Raw genomic sequence first — 23,982 nt, 5'->3', positions numbered from 1 at the left:
ACAAACAAATCCGTCTCGGAAGAAGTATAGCCAAAATGCTCCTTAGAAGAGAGGATGGAGAAACTTCATCTCACTACTTTGGACATGTTACTAAGAATGACCAGTCCCTGGGGAAGGACGTTATGCTTGATAAAGTAGAGGATCAGTGAAAAAGAGGAAGGCTCTCGATGAGATGGATTGACATGGTGGCTGCAACAATGAGCTCAAACATAGCAACAACTGTGAGGATGGAGCAGGACTGGGCAACATTACTTTCTGTTATACATAGGTTCACTATGAGTTGGAACCAACTCGATGGCAGTTAACAGCAGCAGCCACAGACACAGGTTGGAGCACAATACATAGCATATATTTGCCAACCCTGTTTAAAAGCAAATCTTTTTAAATAATTTCCCTCCAAAAATAATGGATTTCTCTGCCTGCTGCAATGTCTTATTTTTATTTTAGTGGGGACTCAATCTAATCCCTCCCCTCCCTTTTCTCCATTCACTTTACGTGTACACATAATATACATCAAGAATGAACTAAAAAAATAATTTTGTATAAAATCAGAGAGTTCAGAGTTTCACAGGAATTCTGAAACCAGACTCCTTAAGCAGCTCCACAAAAATACTTGGCAGAATGGCTTCATTTACAAACTGCCTCACTTAAAGGAAGCAGAGGGGACTTGAGGGCCCAGACTCAAAGTGAGCCTGTGCAAGACTGAGGGACAGAAGGGAAAATAGTAATCTATTACCAATTAAAGGTGGGCTGGCCCACAGCTGTAAAACAAAAGGCAAAAAAGAAACAAAACCTAATTCTGGACAAAGGTGACTATCCAATAATTGGAGAATTATGGCAGATTACAAACAGTACGCAGTTTCTGTGTATGAAATGCATGCAAAAGGATAGAGAAGGAAAACAGTGGCTATACCCAGGTAAATTGATTTCTGGGAGTTTTTTGTCCTTCTATTCCTTATCTATGTTTTTCCGAGTGCTCTGTACTGCACATGCACTGCCTCTTTCATAAGGGGGAAAAAAATAAAAGAAACCTTTAATTTTATTGTTAGATGTTTTAGTTGTTCCAATTAATCTCTTATTGTCTTGTAGTTAAATTCCAGCTTGCCCAACTATTCTCCTATTCTTGGGCAGTTAGGTTGTTTTAATTATTTGATATTATACCAAACAAGTGTTGTTTAGCTACATATTACCTTGAAATATGAAGAAAAATTAGGAAAATCCCTAAAAATGGGCTCAAGTATTTAATCACCCTATAATACACTAAAATTATCACAGCTCAAAAACTAATAATTAAGGATATTAATTTTTCACCAAATCACTGTTTTAACCAAATTGTTCAGTTGACCAGTTTGCTTTCAACTAAATTGAACTTGGTCAAAATAAACAAGTTGAAATGGTGTTAGTTAAACACCCATTAGTACAGCTATTATTTGAAAAAGAAAATAACAAGTGTTGGTGGGATGTAGAGAAATAGGAACCCTCATCCATTGCTGGTGGGAATGTAAACTGGTGCAGCCTCTGTGGAAAACAGTTTGGTGGTTCCTCAGAAACTTAAACACAGAACTACTATATGACTCTGCAGTGTGATGGATCACTTTTATATGGCCTTTCTTACCATGGTCTTGTAACTCCCACCAAATGACTGGGTGGGGCTATGCAAATAAGGTGCTTATGGCCCACCAAGGGGATTGGACAGCTTGCCAATAATGCAAATAAAGTGCATGGCACCCCTGTGATGGGGGTAGGACCATGCAAATAAGTTGTATGGAACCCTAACAAGTGGATTGGTCAGTTTTGCCATCCTGGTAGGCTTAAAATGAGCCATCCGAGGTGGAAACAGGGGACCTCATTACTACCAAAAAGAATAGCTGGGAGTGGAGCACATCCTCTAGACCTGGGGTCCCTGCACTGAGAACCTCCTACACCCAGGGGACAGATAGAGAGCTGTAACATCAGAGATGGCAGGAGACAGTGAAAAGTGGCGAAAGAGAAATGGCAGCAGCAGAACTAGAAGATAGCAGGAGCAGTGGGCTTCCTGCCCCACGGAGCAAGACAGCTGAGCACCTTCAAGCAGGAGGCTTGCTGGTGGAGTAGGGTGCCTCTGGGTACTCACTGGTGGAGCTAAAGAGCTTTGTAACACTTGCCAGAGCACAGCAGAGGCTGGGCCAGCCCAAGAAGCCCAAGAGGACTGAGAGGCTGATGGACCACAGGGCCAAGGGGCCAAAGACCAGAGAGAGGCCTGCTTGCAGACACAGCTGAGAGCAGGTTGTCCTGATCAAAAAACTGTATCCTGAATTGTTCCTGATCCTGAATTGTAACCTGTTACTTCCCTAATAAACCCCATAACTGTAAGCAAGGTCTGTGAGTTCTGTGTGGCCATTGCAATGAATTACCGAACCCAGCAGAGAAGCAGAGGGTGCTCTGGGAGGGATGATTGGTGTCAGGCTGGTAAAAAGTTTGGAGAGAGGAGGTATGTCTGACCTCTTCCTCACAGGAATCAGCCTTGGCCTGTTGATCTTGATTCTCCTTCCCCCTCACGAAGTTAGAGGTCAGACACCCCCACCATGCCATGTTTACAGACCCAATAATTCCACACCTGGATACAGACCCAAAAAACTTGAAAGCAAGGACTCAAACACATACTTGTACACCATTATTCACTGCAGCATTATTCACAATAGCCAAAAGGTGGAATTCATGTGTTCATCAACAGATGAATGAGTAAACAAATATGGTATCGCACACAATGCAATATTATTCAGCCATAAAAAGGAATGAAATTCTAATACATGCTTCAACATTATGCTAAGTGAAATAAGCTAGACTCAAAAAGACAAATATTGTATGATCCCATTTATGTGAAATATCTAGAATAGATAAATGCATACAGCAAAAAGTAGGTTAATGGTTACCACGGGCTCAGAGGATGGAGGGATAGGAAGTTATTGCTTAATGGGACAGAGTTTCTGTTTGGGGTGATGAAAATATTTTGGAAACAAATGGTGGTAACTGTTGCACAACCTTGTGAGTATGATTAATGCCACTGGACTGTACACTTGAAAATGGTTAAAATGACAAGTTTTATGTTGTGTACATTTTACCACAATTTTTAAAAATGGTATCAATCAAAGAGTTTGCTACAGCAGTAGGAGAAAGTCTGAACACAGAGATAAGAAATAGGATCCAAAGTAAGTTCGATAATAAAGAACAGGAAAGATGGCCTAGACAAGTTTAGGAGGGAAAGATTGTCTGGGGCAATGGTTGAAAAGTGGTAGGAAGTATTTTATGGAGGACTGTAAACCTAGCCCATTTAGCTTAGAGAAAGCCAGTAAAGATACCAAGTAAATTCAATTTCATCTGTCTGCCTGGACACCATCCCATAAGTTTTCCCTAGGTTCTCTAGATGGAAAAACAAAACAAAACAAAAAAACTTAATTTGCTTAAGCTTCAAATTGAGGAGGCAGTTTCCCAAAATCACTCATCCACAACCACTTTCCCATTAAATTACATTCTGGAGCTGGCCATCGCATGACGGAGAATCCAGCATGACTTTTTTTTTTTGGCATATGATGGTTCTTATCCTAAATTACAGTGGATAATATCCCAGACTGTCCAACAAAGTAGAGGTGGAAGACAATGTGAATTTACACGGAACATAGAAGGGAGCAATCAGAATTGGTCTGCCGCAGGAATGAAGAACCCAGGTGGTGGACATTTAGCTTAGCTGGGGTAGCACTGCTAGAGAGAGGTAGAAGACATCTCTGAGTGGAATAGTCTTCTCCGGAAACTGCTTCTAGTTAGAATTTCTTTTTAACCAGTTATTGCTCCATGGAAAATGCTAGAGTACCTTCTGAGCAGCCTGTATTCATCAAATACTAAGAGGCTGCTAGGCTGTTGGTTTTTCTGAGGAAAGCTGGAAGATAGCATCTTGGCCATGAAAGAGGGGGTTCTGCAGGAAGGAAAGGAGAACTGTATTCATATTCAACCATAGCAAAGTAGGTGACTCAATATAGAGAAACAATGTAGAAGTGGCCTATTCATGAATGGTGGTGGGGCAACTGAATAGCTGGTTGGAAAAAAAATAAAGCTGGATCTATCCTCATAGCACACACTAAGAAAAAGGGATCAAAAATTTAAATGTAAAATATGGAACCATAAAAGTAACAGAAGAAAACACGCAGAATTCTTTTATATAACCTTGGACTGGGGAGAGCTTTCCTAACTATGACACAAAATCCAGTAGTCATAAAAGACAAATGCAACTGCTATTGTTAGGTGTCATCGCATCACTTCCAACTCATAGCAACCCTATGTACAACAGAACAAAACATTGTTCAGTCTCGCGCCACCTTCACAATCATCGCTGTGCTTGAGTTCATTGTTGGAACCACTGTGACAATCCAACTCATTGGGGATCTTCCTCTTTTTTGCTCACTCTCTACTTTACCAAGCATGAAGTCCTTCTCCAGGGATTGGTCCCTCCTGATAACGTGTCCAAAGTACCCGAGACAGTCTTACCGTCCTAACATCTAAGGAGTATTCTGGCTGTACTTTTTCCAAGCCAGATTTGTTCAGTCTTCTTATAGTCCATGGCATATTCAATATTCTTCATCAACACTATAATTCAAACGCATCAATTCTTTTTCGGTCTCCCTTACTCACTGTCCAGCTTTCACATGCATGTGAGGTGACTGAAAATACCACGGTTTGGCTCAGGTGCACCTCAGTCCTCAAAGTGACATCTTTGCTTTTTTAACACTTTAAACAGGTCTTTTGCAGATTTGCCCAATGCAACACATCATTTGATTTCTTGACTGCAGCTTCCATGGACGTTGGTTGTGGATCCAAGTAAAATGAAATACTTGACAACTTCAATAGTTTCTCCATTTATTATGATGTTGGACTGTGAGAGAATGAACTTGCCTTTGTTAAAGATATCCATTCGTGGTATTTCTGTTATAGCAGCACTAGATGACTAAGACAGGGAGGAAATGTAGGCAAAAGATTTAAGAGATAAATCATAGAAAAAACTAGAAATGTGCTTAAGTATATGAAAAATGTTCAAACTCACTCATAAGAAAAATACAAATTAAAATTAAACTGTTGTTGTGTGCTGTCGATTCCAACTCATAGCAACCCTATATGACAGAGTAGAACTCCCCCATAGGGTTTCCTAGACAGTACTCTTTTGGAAGCACATTGCCAAGTCTTTTCTCCTGCGGTTTGAGATGCTGACCTATTTGTTATCAGCTGAGAGCTTTAACCATTGTGCAACAATAGCTCCAAAAATTATATTAAGATACCATTTTTCACCCATCAGATTGGAAAATATCCAAAAGTTCAATAACACATTTTATTGGCAAGAATATGGCTAACTAGACACTGTCATACATTTCTGGTGAGGGTATAAATTGTACAACCCCTACAGAGGGTAATTTGGCAGTACCTATCAAGCCCTGGTGGTGCAGTGTTTAAGTGATACTGCTGCTAATCAAAACGTTGGCAGTTCAAATCCACCAGCCGCTCCTTGGAAACCATATGGGGTGGTTCTCTGTCATCTAGGGAAGAAGATATAGGTAAGAACCGACTTGATGGCAACGGGTTTGGTTATTTTGCTTTTTATCAAACTACTGGGGTCCTTGGGTGGGACAGTTAATGCACTCAGATGCTAACCAAAAGGCTGGAGGCTCAAGTCCACCCAGAGGTGCCTCAGAAGAAAGACCTGGCAATCTACTACCAAAGAATCAGCCATTGAAAACGCTGTGGAGCACTGTTCTACTCTGACACATATGAGGTCACCGTGAGTCAGAGCTGACTGATGGCAACTGGTGATAATAATGGCATCACACTACTATGGTACATACCCTCCAGCAAATCCACTTCTAGGAATTTATGCCACAAATATATTTGCAAGGGGGTGAAATAATCTATGTAACAAAAGTACATATTGAAGCATTGTTGGTAATAGAAAAAGACTGAAAATTTCTCAAATGCCTACTAGTATGAGACTGGTTAAATAAGTTATTATATATCCACACAATGATACATAAGGACTGGATCTCCAAGACACACTGTTAAATGAAATATATCTTGGATACTTTTCCACTATAAGGAAAGAACTCCAAGATTCGTTGTTAAGTGAAAAAGGCAGAACAATGCATATGATAAGCTTTCATTTGTATAAAAAAAGAAGGGAAAACAGAATTTGTATTGGTTTGGCTATGCATTTAAAGATTATGGAAGGATGGGAATGAAGTAGATGGGGATCAGGGATGAAAGAAGATTTTTCATTTCTAAATGTTTTGCTGTTTGAATCATGAACGTATTACCTTTTCAAAATTAAAATATTTAAATTTTTTAAGTAGATATAAGTCAAGTTCTCAGTGAACGTTCTACACTTGGGTTCCTCAGTCTATGGTGATAGAAAGTAGACAAATGACTGGGCACTTGTAGACCTTGAATAGTGGCATCCAAAGCTAGAATGCAAAGTGAGGGTTACAGTTGGCAATCTGATAACCAGGGGCAAAGAGCTCACTGATGAACAGGTTACATATGCCCAGTGGACAGATAGTGAAGAGGGAAGAACACAATCTTGGGAAAGCATCATAGCAAAAAGGGCACATCCAAATAAAAAAACAGGCCAGAGATTAATCTTGCAAGTGTCTGGGGTCAACAGGTGGTGCAATAATTCTGTAGGATACCTGAATTTGTTCTTAGCTCAAACACAGATGTCACAGAGTGGTACTCAGGGGTTCTGCTCTCAACATGGGCAACTGGAATCTCTGTAGTTCTGCAAACGAGCTGTAATGGACCGAGCAGTGTAATAGCACCAGCACAATGATGGAGAGCAGGACTTCTCTGCTTCTCCTTCACTAATCTTTGAGTAAAACTATCTCAGAAAAATTAATAAGGCCACCAGGCTGGTTGGGATGAAGAAAATGTTTTAAACAAAGCTTCTTGAAAACTGGTTTCATTTGCTCATCAAATATTTAGTGAGCACCTACTCTGTGCCAAGAAGTGTTCTACGTGTTCAATAAATTCATGGCCAAGAATATTCAGCCCAAAGAGAATGTCTACCATGTTTTAAACAAGAAGACATTTTAAAAGATTTTGAGAAAATAGAAGCCCTTCTCAACAAATTTTTGAAATACAGGAAAGTCACTAAAAAGTCAATTTGACAGCTATAAAATGCTTATAAACATTTAGCTATACTAAACTGATTTTAAATTTTATCCAGATTATTCTATTGCTTAAAAAAAAGCACAAAAATGTATTGTGGTTTTACTAAAAACATGTGAATTTAAAATAAGGCAATCATTTTCAGAAAATTAGAAAATGTGATAGCTTATTTTGATTTTATTAAACTGAAATAGCAGAAATCTTTAAAATATGACTTTCTATTCTGATCACAACTGACAAAACAGGAAAACATAACTGGAAAAGGGAACTAATTCAGAACAGATGTTGGGGAGGAATTTTTCCAGTAGTGAACTATAAACATGTGGAATACTGGAAAATGTATTATACTAAAAAATCAGAATCAGTTACTAACTATATGATCTAAACAGGAAACTAGATACTTAAATATGCAGGGCAGGCATTTAAGAAATAACCCAAATTAAATTAATGGCCAAATCATGTTTTTACCATCCAAACCTAACTTAATACATAAACTTTCAACATGTGAAAATTCAGATACTTCTCAGGGCCTATAAAGTCAGCACTTGTTTATCCACAAAGTATCTAACTGCAAACCTCACAAATTTGCAAACAGAATTTATTGTATTCTCCCTGCTTACTCTGCTAACATTTTTTCAACTTACTACCTATTTGGTACTTTCCTTATGCTCTGCCTTCTCAACATTTCACTTTATCTACTCACATTCTGAAAGAAGATGTAAAGATTTGCAACTCCACCACCAGCAGTCCTTGCCTAGGAAAAAGTAAAAAAAAAAAAAAAAAGGACAGTTCTAGCTTGGCCACTATGCTTAAGAAGAAATGGTTTACAAGGAGCAGAAAGAAATTGAAGAGGAGCAAACAACAGAATCCACCCCAATGTAAGTGTGTTAATTTGTATGAGGTCAATCTGTGACTCATCCATATTCAAATGAATGTCCAAAAACAAATTCCAAAGCTAAATATAAAATGACTTTCGGACTATCCAGGTTTCAACTCATTTCCTTGTTAAGGACAGAAGGCCGTACGTTAACTCTCTCCAGCCACCACGATTCCTCTCAATGGCTACAGTTAATTGCCAACATTACTACCAATAGCACACTTGTTATACTAAAGAGTTCATAGTCTCCTTACCCTGTAATCAGGTAGTGACTTAGAAGACCAGGGCAGAGCTGACTCATTACTCACAATATTTAATCGGCCCAAAAAATGCATTCAACTTTAGAACCTGAAAGATCCTTAAAGATCACACGGTGAGCCTAACACTTCATTTTACAGATGATGATGTTTAGGCCCCAAAAAGATTAAGCTTTCCACGGTTGTATAATTTAATAGCAGCAAAGCCTGTCTCAGGCCTCTGAGACACAGTCCAGTGCTCTTTGTAACATCCATCTCATTCTTGGAGAATATGCTAAAGGAACTGAACTTGTACATGTCAAGTAATCATATTTTTTTCAGAGCTGGGTGATAGAAAAGGATTATGCCAATTATATGTGGGAAGAGGTATTTACCTCATCCATCGGCTCTAGCAGAAATGCAGATCTTATTTCATAAGCATAAATAATACCCTGACTTGATTATCACAAATGAGTAATAACTTTTCTCCCCCAAATTACTGTGGTCTTCCAGAGTTTACCAGCAATTAGGAAAAACATGACTGAGAAATAAACTCTCTTTTTAACCAGACTGCAAGCCTGTCCTGACTATTATTATTACCAAGGGATGTAAAAAATATTATTTAATGAGATTTAAAAATATTATTAGCACTTACATTATTAAGTAATTTTTCATCTCAGGTTTTTACTGTTTTTGAAATTTTTCTATAATATGGAAAGTCTTTTGTGATCTATTACTTATTCCATGTTAAAGTAAATGTTAATATTCCAAGTCATATGGGTCTCTACCTAAAAATTCTAACAAATCATCATAGTTTCAAAATCTCTTTGCCCAGTTTACCTCTGCATATAATAGTGTCGCACAAATCAATTTAAACATATTTTGGAAAGGAAACAAATTTCAAAGATTTTTATATTGAACTACTTAGCAGCTGGTTATACAAAGATGTCATGGTTCTCAATTTTCTAAACCTTCCATTTTTCTAAAAGAAGTTGCTATTAACATTTCCTAGGCTACAGCATCCAGTTCATCATTGAGAGGAAGCAGCATAAGAGAAAGTACAAATAAAAGGGGGAATGTGGGCAGAATAAGAGTCAAATCAAAAGTCTACCGGGGGAAAAAAAAATCATAGCAAATCTTCCTACGCAGATATAACAAGTACAAGCCAAACTACCGTTTCTTTGTATCACAGTGCAGCTGTCTGGGCTTGTGACGGGCACCTTGACAAGATTATACTCAATTAGGAGTATCCAAAGTTGAGGTAAAGAAAACAACAAATGTATGCTCTTATATATACCCACTCATGCCAAAAATTTCCTAATCCATGTAATTTGTCACTTACATTATATTACGACTGCTATCTATTCACACTGAAATTTAGATGGGGGAATATTTTACAGATTTTTACCACCTTTGCTGAACATTCTTAGGTGCCACAGAAATCTCAAAGACGTGTGGGGCACGTTTCTGAAGTATATATTCTGACAGCAGTACAAAAAGAAGGCAGTAAAAATAAGAACTTCATGAAAGACTAGCACACAATCGGAGTTCACTTCTTGAGCTGAATTTTACAGGAAGGGTAAGATTTCAGAGAAGGGGAAGAAGTGAATTTTATAAAAGGGAAAACTATAAGTAAATGTGGGAAGTTGAAAGGATGTTTGAAGAACAATAAAGATACCAGTGTGACTACAAGAGAGAAATTCTGTGAGGAAAAAAAAAAGAGGCCAGAATGTGGAAACCTCTGAGTTTTATTTAGAGACAACATCCAGCTGCTGAAGACTTACGAGCGTGAATGTGAAATAACAAAATCCACATTTTAGGAAGATTCATCTAGCAATGACAAGATCAATAACGGATAGTATGTAGACAGACCAGACAGAAAAGCATTACAGCAGTTCCAGGTTCCTGGGCCAGATATATCTTAAGTGCATAAATCAATGTAAACTGAAGTAACCAAATTTTATACAAGCACCTTAAATATAGTATGTAACTTCTACACTGATTGTAGAACAGACTTGGATTTACACACAATTCTTTTACTTTTCCTCTCTATTTCCACTTTAGGTAACAACTTCTGGCTTGGAATTTTTATTTCACCTTTCCTCACACTGTAAAGAGTTTTTAACAGATTGGCTGCCCTAAGTATTAGGAAAGCAGAAACTGCTTTCTCTGCTTTGTGTGTGTAAACTAGGTCACACATGAATGTCCCTCTTCTAGAAAAAGGACTGAACCAGGTAAGTTTTCAACATTTCACAGATTTAAAGTAGCCTTATTCTATTTGATTTCCAAAAAAGGAAGGACTTACTTATAAAATATTGTTCCACTTAATAAAAAATATTGTGATCAAAAGATAATTTAAATTGCTGAAATGGTCATATTTCATATGCCTTACAGAATGCAATGCCTGATTTCTAGGAAATTTGACTTTTGAAAAGTTATAGAGCAATGGACATTAATTTGGAAAAATAAATGGAGGGGAATTAATTCCTTTCAAGTTCACCTAACAAAACTCATGTTTAGGGACCTAGGATATAAGCACAGTATGGAGTCTCTTCATAAGAGAGCTTTATCTTTGCTTCCATGATCTTCTGAGTGCAAAATAAGTTGCCACCTATCAGTGACTATTGGAATTTCTCCAACTGTCAGTCCAGCTTTCTACCCAAAAGAGCACTAAACCAGGAACACGTGGATTGGCTCAGCGTGGTCAGACAACAGCCCTCAGCTGAACAGAGCAGCCAAGAAACACGGATTGGTGGCCCGTCTGCTCAGGCAGGAAAACGGCGGAGGGGAGCAGGAGCACAGAATTAACCAAGATAGATGTCGAGAAAGACACACTCACCCGAAGAGGGAAATGCTTTACCTGGAGAGAGATTCTCAGCCAAGGATGGATTTTTTTTTTTTTTTAAGGTAAACAAGGCCACGTGTTTGAAACTATCACTGAGTCCAATTCATATGAACAAACTTGATTTGTAGCTTCATAACTGCTCAAAGTGGGCAAGGGCCTTTTACAGATAAACTTTTAAAGGTGTAGCTTATTCAAGACAATCGTTGGAAGATGTCATTTTTCCCTTAAAAAAAAAAACTGTACCTAATTTTAGGGTTCCTGATTTACAGTCATTCCAGCTCTGCATAAGATTTTAAACTGAAGGGGGAATGGGTGGGGTGCAGAACACCGATTAAATTTCTACAGCATGGAAATAAAAGTATTTTTAAACCTTCTTAGGGGTGAAGAGTTAGGCAAGAAGTAATACGTGGAAACTGTCAAATGCTTCTCTACACACCCACCCACCAGATACCATCGCAGCCGGCGGGGGGAGTCTCCCTCTTCTTGCCTGACAGCTTCACTTTCTTTGAGGTCTGGAGCTGGTGATCACACTGGCCCGTCATGGTATTTTCAGTTAACAAAGCAGTTACTCAACAGGGAAAAAGCCACAAAGGAGCAACAGCAGCTGCTGCCGCACCCGTGATGCAAGTGCAGGATGAGCCCCGGGCCGCCACCGCCGCCTCGGCTCCTCCGTGACGTCCGGGAGGGGTATCCCCGGCTCTCAGGAAGCGGCGACCGCGGGCGGCTCCGCCCCCACGCGACTCCGGGCCGGCCGGGCTGCCGGGTGGCGGGACAGCCGGGCCTAGCAGCGGCCGGGGATCACCGTCCCACACGCTCACACGCACAGCCCGCCGGCCGCGCGCCCGGCCGCCTCGCCCGCGCCACCGCGCCTCACACGCCTCGCACGCCGCAGCCGGCACACGGGAGAGAGGGAGAGCCGTCCCGCGCCCCCCTCTCTCCCACACCTCACACTCACTCACCCCGACCCCCGGCGCCGACCCCGAACCGGCGTCGCGGGTCATCGGACAGGGCACGGCGGAGCCCAAGATGGCGACTCCGCCCCCGCCCCCTCCGCACTCCCGCGGGGTCAGGGCGCCCCCTCGCGCGGCGCGCTCGCGCTTGAGGCCCGGCTAAAAATAGCCAGGCCCGACTATACTGTATTTGGTTCGGCCGGATCCCGGCGCGGCCGCGCGCCCGCCCCGCCCCGCCCCGCCCCGCCCCGTGAGCCCCGCCCGGCCAGCCCCGCCCCGCGCGGGGCAGCGCTGAATGGAGAAGGGGCGGGGGTGACCGAGGGGAACCTACTCTGCTATCTGCAGCGCGCGCCGGCGGCGGGGCCAGGCCAACCGCCGAATTTAGTAACATCGCCTGCGTCAATCACGCGCCTTGCGTGCGTCAGCGCGGAGCGGCTCCAGGTCCTGCTCCCCCCTCCAGCCTTTCAATGGATACAATGTAGGAGCGCCCTCCTTCCTTCCAAGACTGGATTGGGACCCGCGACAGTGCAGAAGCTCGGGTCTTCTAAGCTGGGTCAACTTTCGGAGCATCCTCCCACGGTCTTCTCCACACTACCCTCTGTCTGAAGTAGAAGTGGAGGTGAAGAAACATACATGTGTTTTATATTTGTATACAAATTTGTTTTCAAGTTTCTGGTTCTAGGTCGACCCTTCTCCGATTCTGAAACTTGTGCCTTCAGCAATGGGATCCTCCCCCAACTCCGCCCCTCCCAAGCACACACACACACACACACTCAAAGATTATAACAGGTCAAAGAAATAAAGTGTAACATCTGATTCAAGCGGACTAGATGGGGACCACGTCTGTATTACTTCACTCAAATATTTTCGCCTCCTCAAAAATTAATTTCTGAAAGAAGTTGTTTTCACTCAGAAGCAACCTTTGGAAGTAGGAGATACTTTAACTTCGGTGAATTTTTGTTTTTGTTTTGAGCAAAAAAAATCCACACTCAAATTCATCATTTCCAGGAAGAAATTGCTCTCCCTCACACAGTCGCCCAGGCTTTCAGCACACCATTTCATGACAAATGTGTTTCAGGAGACCAGAGCAAAACCCCTAGCGAGGGACTGACTAATAACTTCTGTTGATTGATTTCGAAATGTTTAATTTGGAAGATAGGAGGGGGGACCCGTCTACAGCCATCAAAAAGTGAAAGTGCGAGCTGTGAGTTCAATTTCTAGTGGGGGGGGGAGGATGGTTTGCAACAGTCAGACCTACTCAGCTGTTCAACACGTGTGTATTTGTTTTATACACATTAAGTAGTTTCTGCTGCAGCGCGCGCGGGGGTGATGGCTGTGCACTTCGTTGGGTTATAATGTGTCCAGTTAGGAAACCCACGCCGTAACCGTAAATGTACACAAATAAAACCTTATCCCTGGAGTCCTCTTCATCGCTATGAGAAACTTGCACCCCGCAAATGATGGGAGGGGGAGGGGCGTCAACCTTGTCCCACAGGGCCGAAGAGACATTAACAGTTTGAGAACCCTTGCACCAGGAAAGCGCAGCTGCACCTTCGGGAGTCTTCGGGCTGGTGCCTGACTTCTGCACCGTCTGCCAGGTCACTCAGAGAAGCTGGCTGGCGGAGCCTTCCCTTTCGGAAGAGCTGCCCTCTCCCTTACCCCCTCGCCCTGGCTCCCTGCCTCGGGGCAGCCTCGGAGGAACGCCAGAAGCACTCCTCCAACTCTACTCCACCCGAGCCTGACAGCTGGGCGGGCGGTCCCGCCTGACCCGCCGGCTGGCCGCTGCACCCTCCAGCAGACGCGCGCCGAAACCAGCAGCGCCGCCGCAAAGGGGTTGGCAGCGCGGGTCAGAAAAGCCCCCGGGCCAAGGCGGGCTGTGCCGCGCAGTTTCCATTGTGCAGACGTGCGAATGGCCGGGGAACGCGCGCGCGCGCGCACACGTATTCACACACCCTCCCTCGCACACGCGGAACCGGCTGGGCCAGAGGGAGGAGGAGGGTGACGTAGCGTCCCATGGCGTCACATTGACGTCTCGCATTCCAGGCACTCTATGGAGAGGCCGCTAGGGCTCCTGTGGCATAAATGACGTGCCGAGAGAGCGAGCGAACGCGCAGCCGGGAGAGCGGAGTCTCCTGCCTCCCGCCCCCCACCCCTTCAGCTCCTGCTCCTCCTCCGCTCCCCATACACAGACACGCTCACACCCGCTCCCTCACTCGCACACACAGACACACGCGCGCACACACGCTCAGCAAACACACTCCACTCTCTCCCGCGCGCTCACACCCCTCCAGCCCAGCGCCCTCGCCGGTGCAGCGCGGCGCCGTAGCCGGACGCCCCTCCCGGGCTCACTTTGCAACGCTGACAGCGCCGGCGGTGGCCGTGGAGGTGGGAACGGCGGCGGCATCCTCCCCTTTGGTCGCAGCCAGAGACAGGACGCCCGCGGAACCCTTCGGCCGCGCTCTCCCATGAGTCGGGATCGCAGCATCCCCCGCCAGCCTCTCACAGCCTCTGGGAGCCGCTGGGCTTATACACGGCAGCTCTTCCCGGACAGCAGCTGCGACCCCCTGACCCCTCGTCAGTGCAGATTTTGGGGTAGCTCTCTAGAAACTCGCTCTAAAGACGGAATCGCCACAGCACTCAAGTACGTATGACATTCGCCTACTTAATAGGGGGACTTGCTAAAAAGTTGGCGCGATGGGGAGCGTAGCTCCTGAAATTGACAACTTTGAGTGTGGGGTTTTTCCCCTCGCCTCCCAGCACCAGCTTTGCTGGCCTCGCGGCCGGTGGGTTCTTATTTGAAACTTTTCCCCCGGAGCCGTCCCGTGGGTATCTTTGGAGCGCGTGGGATTCCTCCCGCCCCCCCCCCCCAATCCGGAGAGGTGAAAGCCTCTAACAAAGAGGAGGACCGGGGTTTGTGCAGTAGCAGCTCCAGCGATGTAATTCAGGGTATTTCGGCTCTAGTTGTCATGGTAATGATGCTCTCGGCTGCGGCGGCGGCGGCGGCGGCAGCGGCAGGGAGTTGCAGCTCCGGTGATAAATGGCAGTAATTTTCCTACCTTTTAAGTAGGATTGAAAACAGGGGCTCTGGTGGGTCCAAGTTAAGGTATCTAGCGGTGACTCCGGAGCTAGTTGACTGGGAGTGAGCTTAGGAGGGAACGGGCCGGGGCAGCGGCGGCTGTATTTGCAGATGCGCTCGGAGAATCCCAGGAAAGCGGGCGTAATTGTAGGAATGTGCCTTATTGCATGGAAATGAGCCTGGGACTCCGCCAGGCACGTCTGCCGGCGTCCTCGACTTGCCCGTTTACACTTTTCCCTTCGGAGGTAATCGGGTGTAATTGCTGACTCCGGCGCCCAGACACTCGTGGGAACCGTGTCCCTCTCCTCCTGGCCTTGGTTCGGTGTGGGAAAGTAATGGTTTCCTGTTAACTGGTAGAACTCGGCGCCTTTGGAGAAGTTGCTCCGAGTGTTTTACTCTCAGTAGAAAAGATCGGTCGTGAGCGGAGAGTGGTCAAGCGATCGCAGCCAGAGAGATTGCCTTCCAGAGGCACCTCTAGAACCTGTTGGAGGCTTCAGGACAGTCGTGAGGGAGAATGCATTTGTTCCTAGATTCCAAAAAACGTTCTTGGAGATTGCCTTTTGACTCTACCTCCGGATTCTCCACAGGGAAAAGCTGTAAGGAAGTTTGGTTATGAGAAATCTCAGGCTGTTTTCTCAGGGCCTTAGGGTGCTGGGAGAGAGGTACAGGGAGTCGTTTAGTTATTTCATCGCGAATCCAACCCTGAACCTCCCTTTTAACCACGACGGAGAAATATTTGATAGAACTCAGAGAAAGTAAAAGCTGCCCAACAGGGCTACTGGATACAATGAATGAAGTTAGAGTTTATGCGAGTTTATCTTAGCTGAACGAGAAGTGCGTAATGTGAATATCAAAGACTCCTTAGTCCACAGGAGCCTCCTCACCTTCTCCCTCCCCCTCGCACCCACCTACCCCCTCTCCTGGGACTGTGCGCTCGCAGAAATTCTCCCCGCGGTTTGTCGCCGTCTCCCTCGGTCTTTTCTGAGAATCTGTCTTTCCCTTTCTGTCGGTCGCTCCTCCACTCCTCCAGCCCCCGCCCAACCTCGGTCCCCGCCCCCCAGGGTTGGAAACTCCGCGGAGGAGTCCGGGTCACAATGGTGCATTTCACGGTTTCCTCCACACACTTTACCGCCGGGAGGGGAACACGGGGGTGTTCCTTTCGTCTGCCCACGAGAAAGAAAGGGGCTTTGACAGAGGTAGTTATTTCTTCCTAATTTACAACCTCGAGGCTCTGTGCTCCCAGCCCCGGCGGCCGCGAGCCGGCACGGCTGAACGTGTTTCCAGGCGCGGAGGCTTTGCCTAGGTAACCGGCCGTTTGGGGGGCGGAGAGAGCCGGGAGACGCTAGGTTTAGCGGTAGGAAGGTGGTGGGCTTTCTCCAGCAGGCGCTGGGCTCTCGAGGGGAACCCATTGCTTGGGGAGACGTGACCCGAATCAGAGGCCTCCCCTCGGAGAAAGTCTCCATTTGAAAGGCCCCCGGGGAAAGGGGGAAGGAGGGCACCTACTGGCGGTGGCGGGGCGGGGGTGTTCCTGGAGACCCCCATTGAAGATGCGGGCGGGGCGGGTAGCGCACGCTGCACAGTGGGGAGGTTAGCCGGTACGCGCGCTGGAGCGAGCACAAGCTTTCCGTCGGAGCAACTGTGGCTGGGGTTGGGGTTGCAAGGGAATCCCCGTTTCCTGGCCGTCGAGAGCGTTAAGGCGGCGTTTCCCTGACCCGGGGGCTCCGGCCCCGCTCTCTCTTCCTGCAGGCAAGCCCGGGGGCGCAAGGGCGGCGGGGAATGAAACTTACACGACCCTACCGGCCCGCACACCCCAAGGTATTGGGGTTTTTCGTCTCCACGTTCCCACCCCTCGAGCTGTGAGTAGGTCCGGGCAAAGGGGGCGCTACAGGCCGGAGTTTGGGGCCGCCGGAGCCTTCCCCAAAGTCCGCCGACCGTCGCTTTCAGCTATAAAGTTCCGCTGCGGCTGTGCGAAGAGACGCTCGCCCAGGAGCCGTCCTCAGCGCGCTCCGGAATGTGCCCCCTCTGGGCCGGGGTGGGCGTGAGCCTCGAAACCGCCCACCTTCGGGGCCGCCACCGGCTGGGTGCCGGGGGCCTCCCTCCTCCCGCCCCACCACCCGCGAGGGCCGTCTGCCTCGTTGCCTTGCTTTCAGCTCGGGCCTTATTTCCACTGTGCCCTTTTGTTTGCTTGACCCCTGGCCCCCGAAACTTGCGGCTAATAGAAGCAAAGCACCATTAGCATTTAGAATGCAAAGCGCAGACTTTCATAATTCCTCCGGGTATTCATGCATTCGTTCTGGACCTTGTGCATTTCCTATGCAACGTGTAAAATTTGTATTTGAGGGGTTGGGGGCGGGCGGAGTTGGAAAATAGCTATTTTCCGCTCGTGCACACCCACAGACCCCCGAATTCGGGCGGAACTCGTTCTTCAAGTGTTCTGTCTGTCTTCAGCTTTCCTGTCTTTGCGAGCTTTGAACAAATTGTGAGGCCACAGAATTAATTTCTGGGCGACTACTGGCTGCATATTTTTTAGCCACAGCCCAGGTGCCACAAAACGGCAGTGAGTGCATTGAGTGCAGACACCTTTCCGCTGCTTCCCCGCGGCAATGTAATGTTTTATTGCCAAGGGACGCAGGTCCTCTTAAGCACTGCCTCCTTACCCTCTTAATTCTTTGTAATTAACACAGCATTTCTAGAGGCCCCCTCCAGCCCCCGATTGTAGCTACCCCAGGCCTACCCTGGCCTCACTGTGACCTCTGCCCCCTTTCCCGGTGCCCGCAGAGCCCACTGTGGAAGAGCACAGCCCGGTGAGCCCGGGCCCTGAGACTGCACCCTCAGCGGAACCGGGCAGCACCGCCGCCGCTTCGCCTCCCCGGACATCCCCACCTCCTCCACCCTCAGCCTCTGCTGGAAAGACCCCCAGCACAACCATTCAGCGCGCAAGATACCCTCCAGGTAGGTCTTATGCACGATCCCTTTTTCCTCCTGGGCAGGGAGAGGTGGGTTGGGGAGCCAGACACCCCAACTTGCCCAGCTCTGAGGCGGTGACTGCACCACGCATTTCACAGAACAGGTGGCTTCTTCCGACGAAGCTTCTCTGTATACCACACCCTGTTGCTACCGAATGGAACAGCCGACTAAATTAAGCGTTGCGTTTCTCAAAATTATTTTTTTTCTGAGAAAAAATATAAATACACTGATAGATTAGAGTCCTTTTTTATACATTTTACTGTTTTCACTTTTGTCATCCTTTTATATCCAGTTTATGTGTCGAAGAGTATGGGGTCACTTAGAGCAACACAGAGCATTTTCATAAAACCATAATCATTTGGGTGCAGGAGAAGTTTGGATCATTGAAGTTCAGAGGAAAAGAAAAAGGCATTTAAACTGAAAACTAAGAACTAAATTGAAGTTTGGCAGAAGAAAGAATTGTAGGTTTGGTTTCCACAACCTCTTCACACATTTACTAAAAGGCTACTAGGTGCCAGGCCTGTGTAGACACCAGAGAGACACAGACAAATAGAACACAGCCCCAGCAAGTTCATTTTCTAGCTGAAAACCTCAGAAAGACACAAAGAAGAGCAATAGGCAGGGATTGTCAGGAAGGAATGACAAAAAAAGACTAACAGAGAAATCCTAGAGGTGCCAAAGAAAGAGAGAAGGAAAATAAATGAAAGACCAGCCAGTAGACATTTCATCCTAACAACCGGACAGCAAGATAAGTAATCCTTTAACCCCAAAATAGTGTCTCTTTAAGGCCCTGCTTTTAAGGCTTGAATCGGCCTTTCCTCATCACTGCTTCTTCCAACAGGCCCTCATCACCTTTTTTCAAGTCAAGATTTCATCCCATACACGTATGACTCAATCAGATTTGGAAATGTGGGTAAGAGAAAGATGTCAAAGGAAATATGAACTACTCACTTTTCTATTAGTCACACCTTTTACACTAGAGGCTCCAAAGAGACGTTAGCACCTGGTTTTCCTTTGGCTCAGAAAAACCAACCACCAAAAACTGCCCATTTAAGCACTTATATTTAGCTGTAAAGAAAGAGAAATAATTAGATAAATCATCCATTGGATCCAGTAATTCCCAGGACAGTCTCACCCAGTTGAACCCCTCTTAACAAGAGTCAGCGCCTTGGATACAGTTGCTTTGTGGGCTGGCAGAGAAACCAGAGCTATTCAGAAACAGCTTTCTTCTGTTCCAGGGCACTAAGTCTTCTCTTGAAAGAAAGTACATAGAATAGCTCACCTATCATAATAGCTGTAAACTGTTGTCATAAACAGCCACTGATACATTTTATTAGTCAGAGTTGGAAATATGTGTATGTATGTGTATGTGTGTGTATACGTATATATGGTAAGAGCCCTGATGGCGCAGTGGTTAAGAGCTCAGCTGCTAACCAAAAGGCTGGCAGTTCAAATCTACCAGCCGCTCCTGCTCCTTGGAAACCTTATGGAGCAGTTCCACTCTGTCCTACAGGATTGCTACGAGTGAAAACTGACTCCACAGCACCTAACAACAACAGCAATGCATACGGCAGAAAGCAAGTTTAGAGAGCATTTTGTTGCAGCTGCTGCTCTTTTTCTTTGCAGATGGCACAGACTCCCCCAGTCCATTTCCTGGGCCTACTTTCCCACCTCTCCACCTAGTTGGTTGAAGTCATGCAAGGGGTGGGGTCCAGTTTGTGCAGGCTGCTTGTCTCTGTGGGGGGGCGGGGAGGTGGAGAGGGAGTGGGAGAAGTTGACCACAATGTGTGTGGGCAGTCTCCACTGGCACTCATAAAATGTTACAATGTCTTTGTCTCTCTCGGCCAGTATGTCCCACATAGAGCACCTTTTCTACTGACGCAAAGGTTTACAAATCAACGTGTGTGGCTTGGCGGGCCAATGGCCTCTTTCCCAAAAAATAAACCAATAGGGCATTCACTGGCTTTTTCTTTGTCCTCCAGCTTGTGGCTGAGGAGGCGCTCCAATTACTTTATAGGACTCAAAGTCACTTTTTTTTTTTTTAAACATCTGTAGGCTTATGAGGGAAAGCAAATTTCTCAAGGACATGTCAAGGTCAGACAAGAAGGAGAGGAGGATGTCACTTCCTCTCTATTTCCTAAATTAGAGGGCAGTGGATGCAACGCTGTTAGCTAAGAATCCAGTACCGATTTGCTTCTGAGTGAACTTTTCCCCTGTCCCTGCAGATATGCCCTGTGTGCAAGCCCAGTATAGCCCTTCACCTCCAGGTTCCAGTTATGCGGCGCAGACGTACGGCTCGGAGTACACCCCGGAGATCATGAACCCCGATTACACCAAGCTGACCATGGATTTCGGCAGTACCGAGATCACAGCCACTGCCACCACTTCCCTGCCCAGCTTCAGTACCTTCATGGAGGGTTACTCGAGCAGCTACGAACTTAAGCCTTCCTGCCTGTACCAAATGCAGCCATCTGGGCCTCGGCCCTTGATCAAGATGGAGGAGGGCCGCGCCCACGGCTACCACCATCACCACCACCACCACCATCACCACCATCATCACCAGCAGCAGCAGCAACAACCCATTCATCCGTCCTCTGGCCCGGAGGACGAGGTGCTGCCCAGCACCTCCATGTACTTCAAGCAGTCCCCGCCGTCCACCCCCAGCACTCCGAGCTTTCCCCCGCAGGCGGGAGCTGTGTGGGACGAAGCGCTGCCCTCGGCGCCAGGCTGCATAGCGCCCGGCCCGCTGCTGGACCCGCCGATGAAGGCGGTGCCCACGGTGGCTGGCGCGCGCTACCCGCTCTTCCACTTCAAACCCTCACCGCCGCACCCGCCCGCGCCCAGCCCTGCCGGCGGCCACCATCTAGGCTACGACTCGACGGCCGCCGCCGCGCTCAGCCTGCCGCTGGGCGCCGCCGTCGCGGGCAGCCAGGCCGCCGCTCTCGAGGGCCACCCGTACGGGCTGCCGCTGGCCAAGAGGGCAGCCGCGCTAGCCTTCCCGCCGCTCGGCCTCACTGCCTCCGCCGCCTCGTCCAGCCTGCTGGGCGAAAGCCCCGGCCTACCGTCGCCGCCGAACAGGAGCTCGTCGTCGGGCGAGGGGACGTGCGCCGTGTGCGGGGACAACGCCGCCTGCCAGCACTATGGTGTGCGCACCTGCGAGGGCTGCAAGGGCTTCTTCAAGGTGAGCGCGCCGCCTCCTGGCGCCCCCTCCCCTCCTCAACCAGCCCCCTCGGCCACCCGCTTGGGTGGGTATAGGGATGATCCTCGTCCTTCCCAGTGTGACAGGTGTAATTGTTACACTGTGCATTGCTGCAGCCTTTCCTAGCACCTTCACATCCACGTTCTCAGAGGTTTTTAACTTGAAGCCCATGTACAGGAAGCGCCCTGGATGGACCTGACATTGAGTGTGAGCGTTTTTCTAGGGAGAGCTTTCAGCAGATTCTCAAAAGAATCTTTGTCCTCGAAAGTGCAGGAACCTCATTGCATTCCTTGTTTGTCCATCCAGGGTGACCTATTCAGGGCTGGGTTCTCTGTGTCAGGCCCTGGACATTCATATCTCATTGAATCCTCCCAGTAAGAGCTACTGTTCTAGAATTAGACAGACCTGGGATTGAATTCTGGCCACTCACTAGCTGTTCTTATTAACAGTGTCTTGAAGATAGGTTTTAATCATCCTTATTTCATTGATGAGGGATGGAGACCCAAAGAGGTTATCCCGCTGGTGTAGGACACACACCCAGGGAGTGAGATGGAGGCAGGATGCCAACCCCAGCAGCTCAGCAGCTGCAGAATCGACAGAGGCAACTAGCCAGATGCAGTTTGGGACAGCTCCCTCCGTGGAGGATAGAACTCGGGGTCTCACCAACCCACTGTTTCCTCTAGGAGCACTTCCCTACTTCTCTGCCACACACAATACCAAGTGTGGGCATTGCTCATTATCTCATAGACCCAGGGAAGTGTTATACAGGTGAGAGGGTCTTCAGCGTCACCCATATTTTACCTATGAGGACGCTGAATCCTGGAGAGGTGAGGACCCTTGTGTCGGCCTGTGTAAACAGTAATTTAAGCTGCAAGTGAGGCAATTCCAGCTGGTTTCATTTGACTCCTGAGCTCAGTGTTCCTTCCATGCTCAAGAGGATGAACCTTGTTTACTTACTGCTCTACATTTTGCTGTTGACTCTTGAACTTCTTCAGATACTTAATTCTGTGTGCCACTGTCCTCACTTTATCAAAGGCATTTTCAAGCCCACAGATGTTCTCCCACACACAACCACTCCCTGGTCCAGAGGAGGGCAGGGCGGAAGGATGGGGAAGTTGGATGCTAATTGAGTACAGGATTTGGGAGGCCAGTAGGATGTATCCAGGGGCATGCTGGAATTAGAAGACTCAAATTGGAGTCCTGGATCTGCCACCTACTAACTGTATGACTTTGAAAGGGACACTTCTTTCTAGGCCTCAGTTTCCTTATCAGTGGATAAAACATACCTCAGAGAAGGGCTGTATTAAATGAGATAATATGCGTATGAAAGCTCTTTATAGTTTTTAAAAGAACATAAAAGCAATACTTCGTTGTGTTGGTAAAAATTCCAGTGTTTGTGGGTGCGCATACCAACAACAGCAGTTATTTTTGATCTGGGAATAGGAACCATGTGACTCATTGAATCCTTCAGATAAATGAGAAAATGCTTATGAAAAGCCTTTGCAACACGCCGGCTGAGTACAAGTATGCACGGCTATGCTGCTGTAAATCTGGATCCCTCAGTTTCACCATTTTTTTTCTGTCTTAACTACCAAAGTTTTACCAGAGCTACTTTTAAGTAGCTGCATTCTTTTAGCAGATTTGATTTTCACAGCATCCCAGTGGAAATGCTGAAGGGCAGTGAAATAAATAGAAAAGGGGGAATAGAAAGAAAAACAATTAAGGGAAGCACGAATAACCCACAAATATAATCACCCTTGAGTAATTGAGAGTTGACCAAAATACAGGCGTGGTAATACATTCCAAGTCTAGAAATGTCAATTAAACGTTCCCCAACAGCTTCCCTTTTCTGCAGCTATCCCTTGAAAACAAATCTATACTTGAAAGGGTGGGGGGTGGGATGGAGGAGAACTACCCCACGGATCTGTTAATTAAGGGAACAGGAGCAGGTTCTACCCGGTGGCTTTCTACCATTAAATTGAATTCTTTAAAAATGTGACATGAAGTGCAGTTAATGATGGGAATTCAGTGATTGAACCATAACGATCTCTCCCTGTCCTTAAACTGTGCAGGCACACACAAATACAGGGAAGGTTTCAGGTTACTGGGACAATGTACAGCATACCTGAAGCAAAATGCCAGCAGCACTCACATTGGTATATAGTCTTGAGGATGATGGCAAGAAAAGAGTTTTAGAAATTATTGTATGTTCAGTGATAGGATGTGTCATTCAGGAGACACCCTGAATGTTGGAAATTCAGGAGTATGTTTGTGTTTTTAGAATTTTGCCTTTTAAACTAATAGAAGAAATGGATCTTGCTTGAAATACGTTGGCTTTGTTAGGTTTTTTAACTTTTATGTAAGCAGTTTAAAAACTCTCCCCTAAAATGAAATTAAAAGGTGATAGAGTGAGAACTGATACATGGCTTTATGGATGACCGAAAGTAAAGATTAAAAGTAAATCTAGAATTTTGGACACAAAACTCAAATTATCTGGATTTCTTTTTTTTTTTTTTTTTTTAATGCAGCCCAGTCTTGCCAAATAATTACCAACTTTGCTCTTTTTGGAATTGTGTAGATCGAGGTAATTTCTGAACAGTTGTACCCTAAGTGGTAAATATACGTCCATTTGCACGAATGTTTTTAATAAAGA

At 46.3% G+C, this 23,982-nt stretch overlaps 1 protein-coding gene across 5 annotated transcripts in view; it reads left to right on the top strand.

The window, feature by feature from the left end:
- Nucleotides 1-12,360: 12,360 nt before the first annotated feature.
- Nucleotides 12,361-23,982, top strand: part of NR4A3 (nuclear receptor subfamily 4 group A member 3) — a 44,516-nt gene continuing 32,894 nt past the window's right edge. The window contains exons 1-4 of one of the 5 annotated variants that reach the window (XM_064291669.1): nt 12,361-14,728; nt 16,910-17,019; nt 17,942-19,043; nt 20,356-21,311. In XM_064291669.1, coding sequence (XP_064147739.1) covers nt 20,358-21,311 — 954 coding nt within the window. In that variant the 5' untranslated portion in view covers nt 12,361-14,728; nt 16,910-17,019; nt 17,942-19,043; nt 20,356-20,357. Of the gene's footprint in view, nt 14,729-16,909; nt 17,020-17,941; nt 19,044-20,355; nt 21,312-23,982 lie in introns of those variants that run through there. The other 4 variants (XM_010587801.3, XM_064291667.1, XM_064291668.1 and 1 more) reach the window with 4 other exon arrangements.

The sequence above is a fragment of the Loxodonta africana genome, chromosome 9 (assembly GCF_030014295.1).
Source record: "Loxodonta africana isolate mLoxAfr1 chromosome 9, mLoxAfr1.hap2, whole genome shotgun sequence".
NCBI lineage: Eukaryota > Metazoa > Chordata > Mammalia > Proboscidea > Elephantidae > Loxodonta > Loxodonta africana.
Note: the sequence above shows the minus strand (reverse complement) of the source record. Positions and strands in the feature narration are given on the sequence as shown.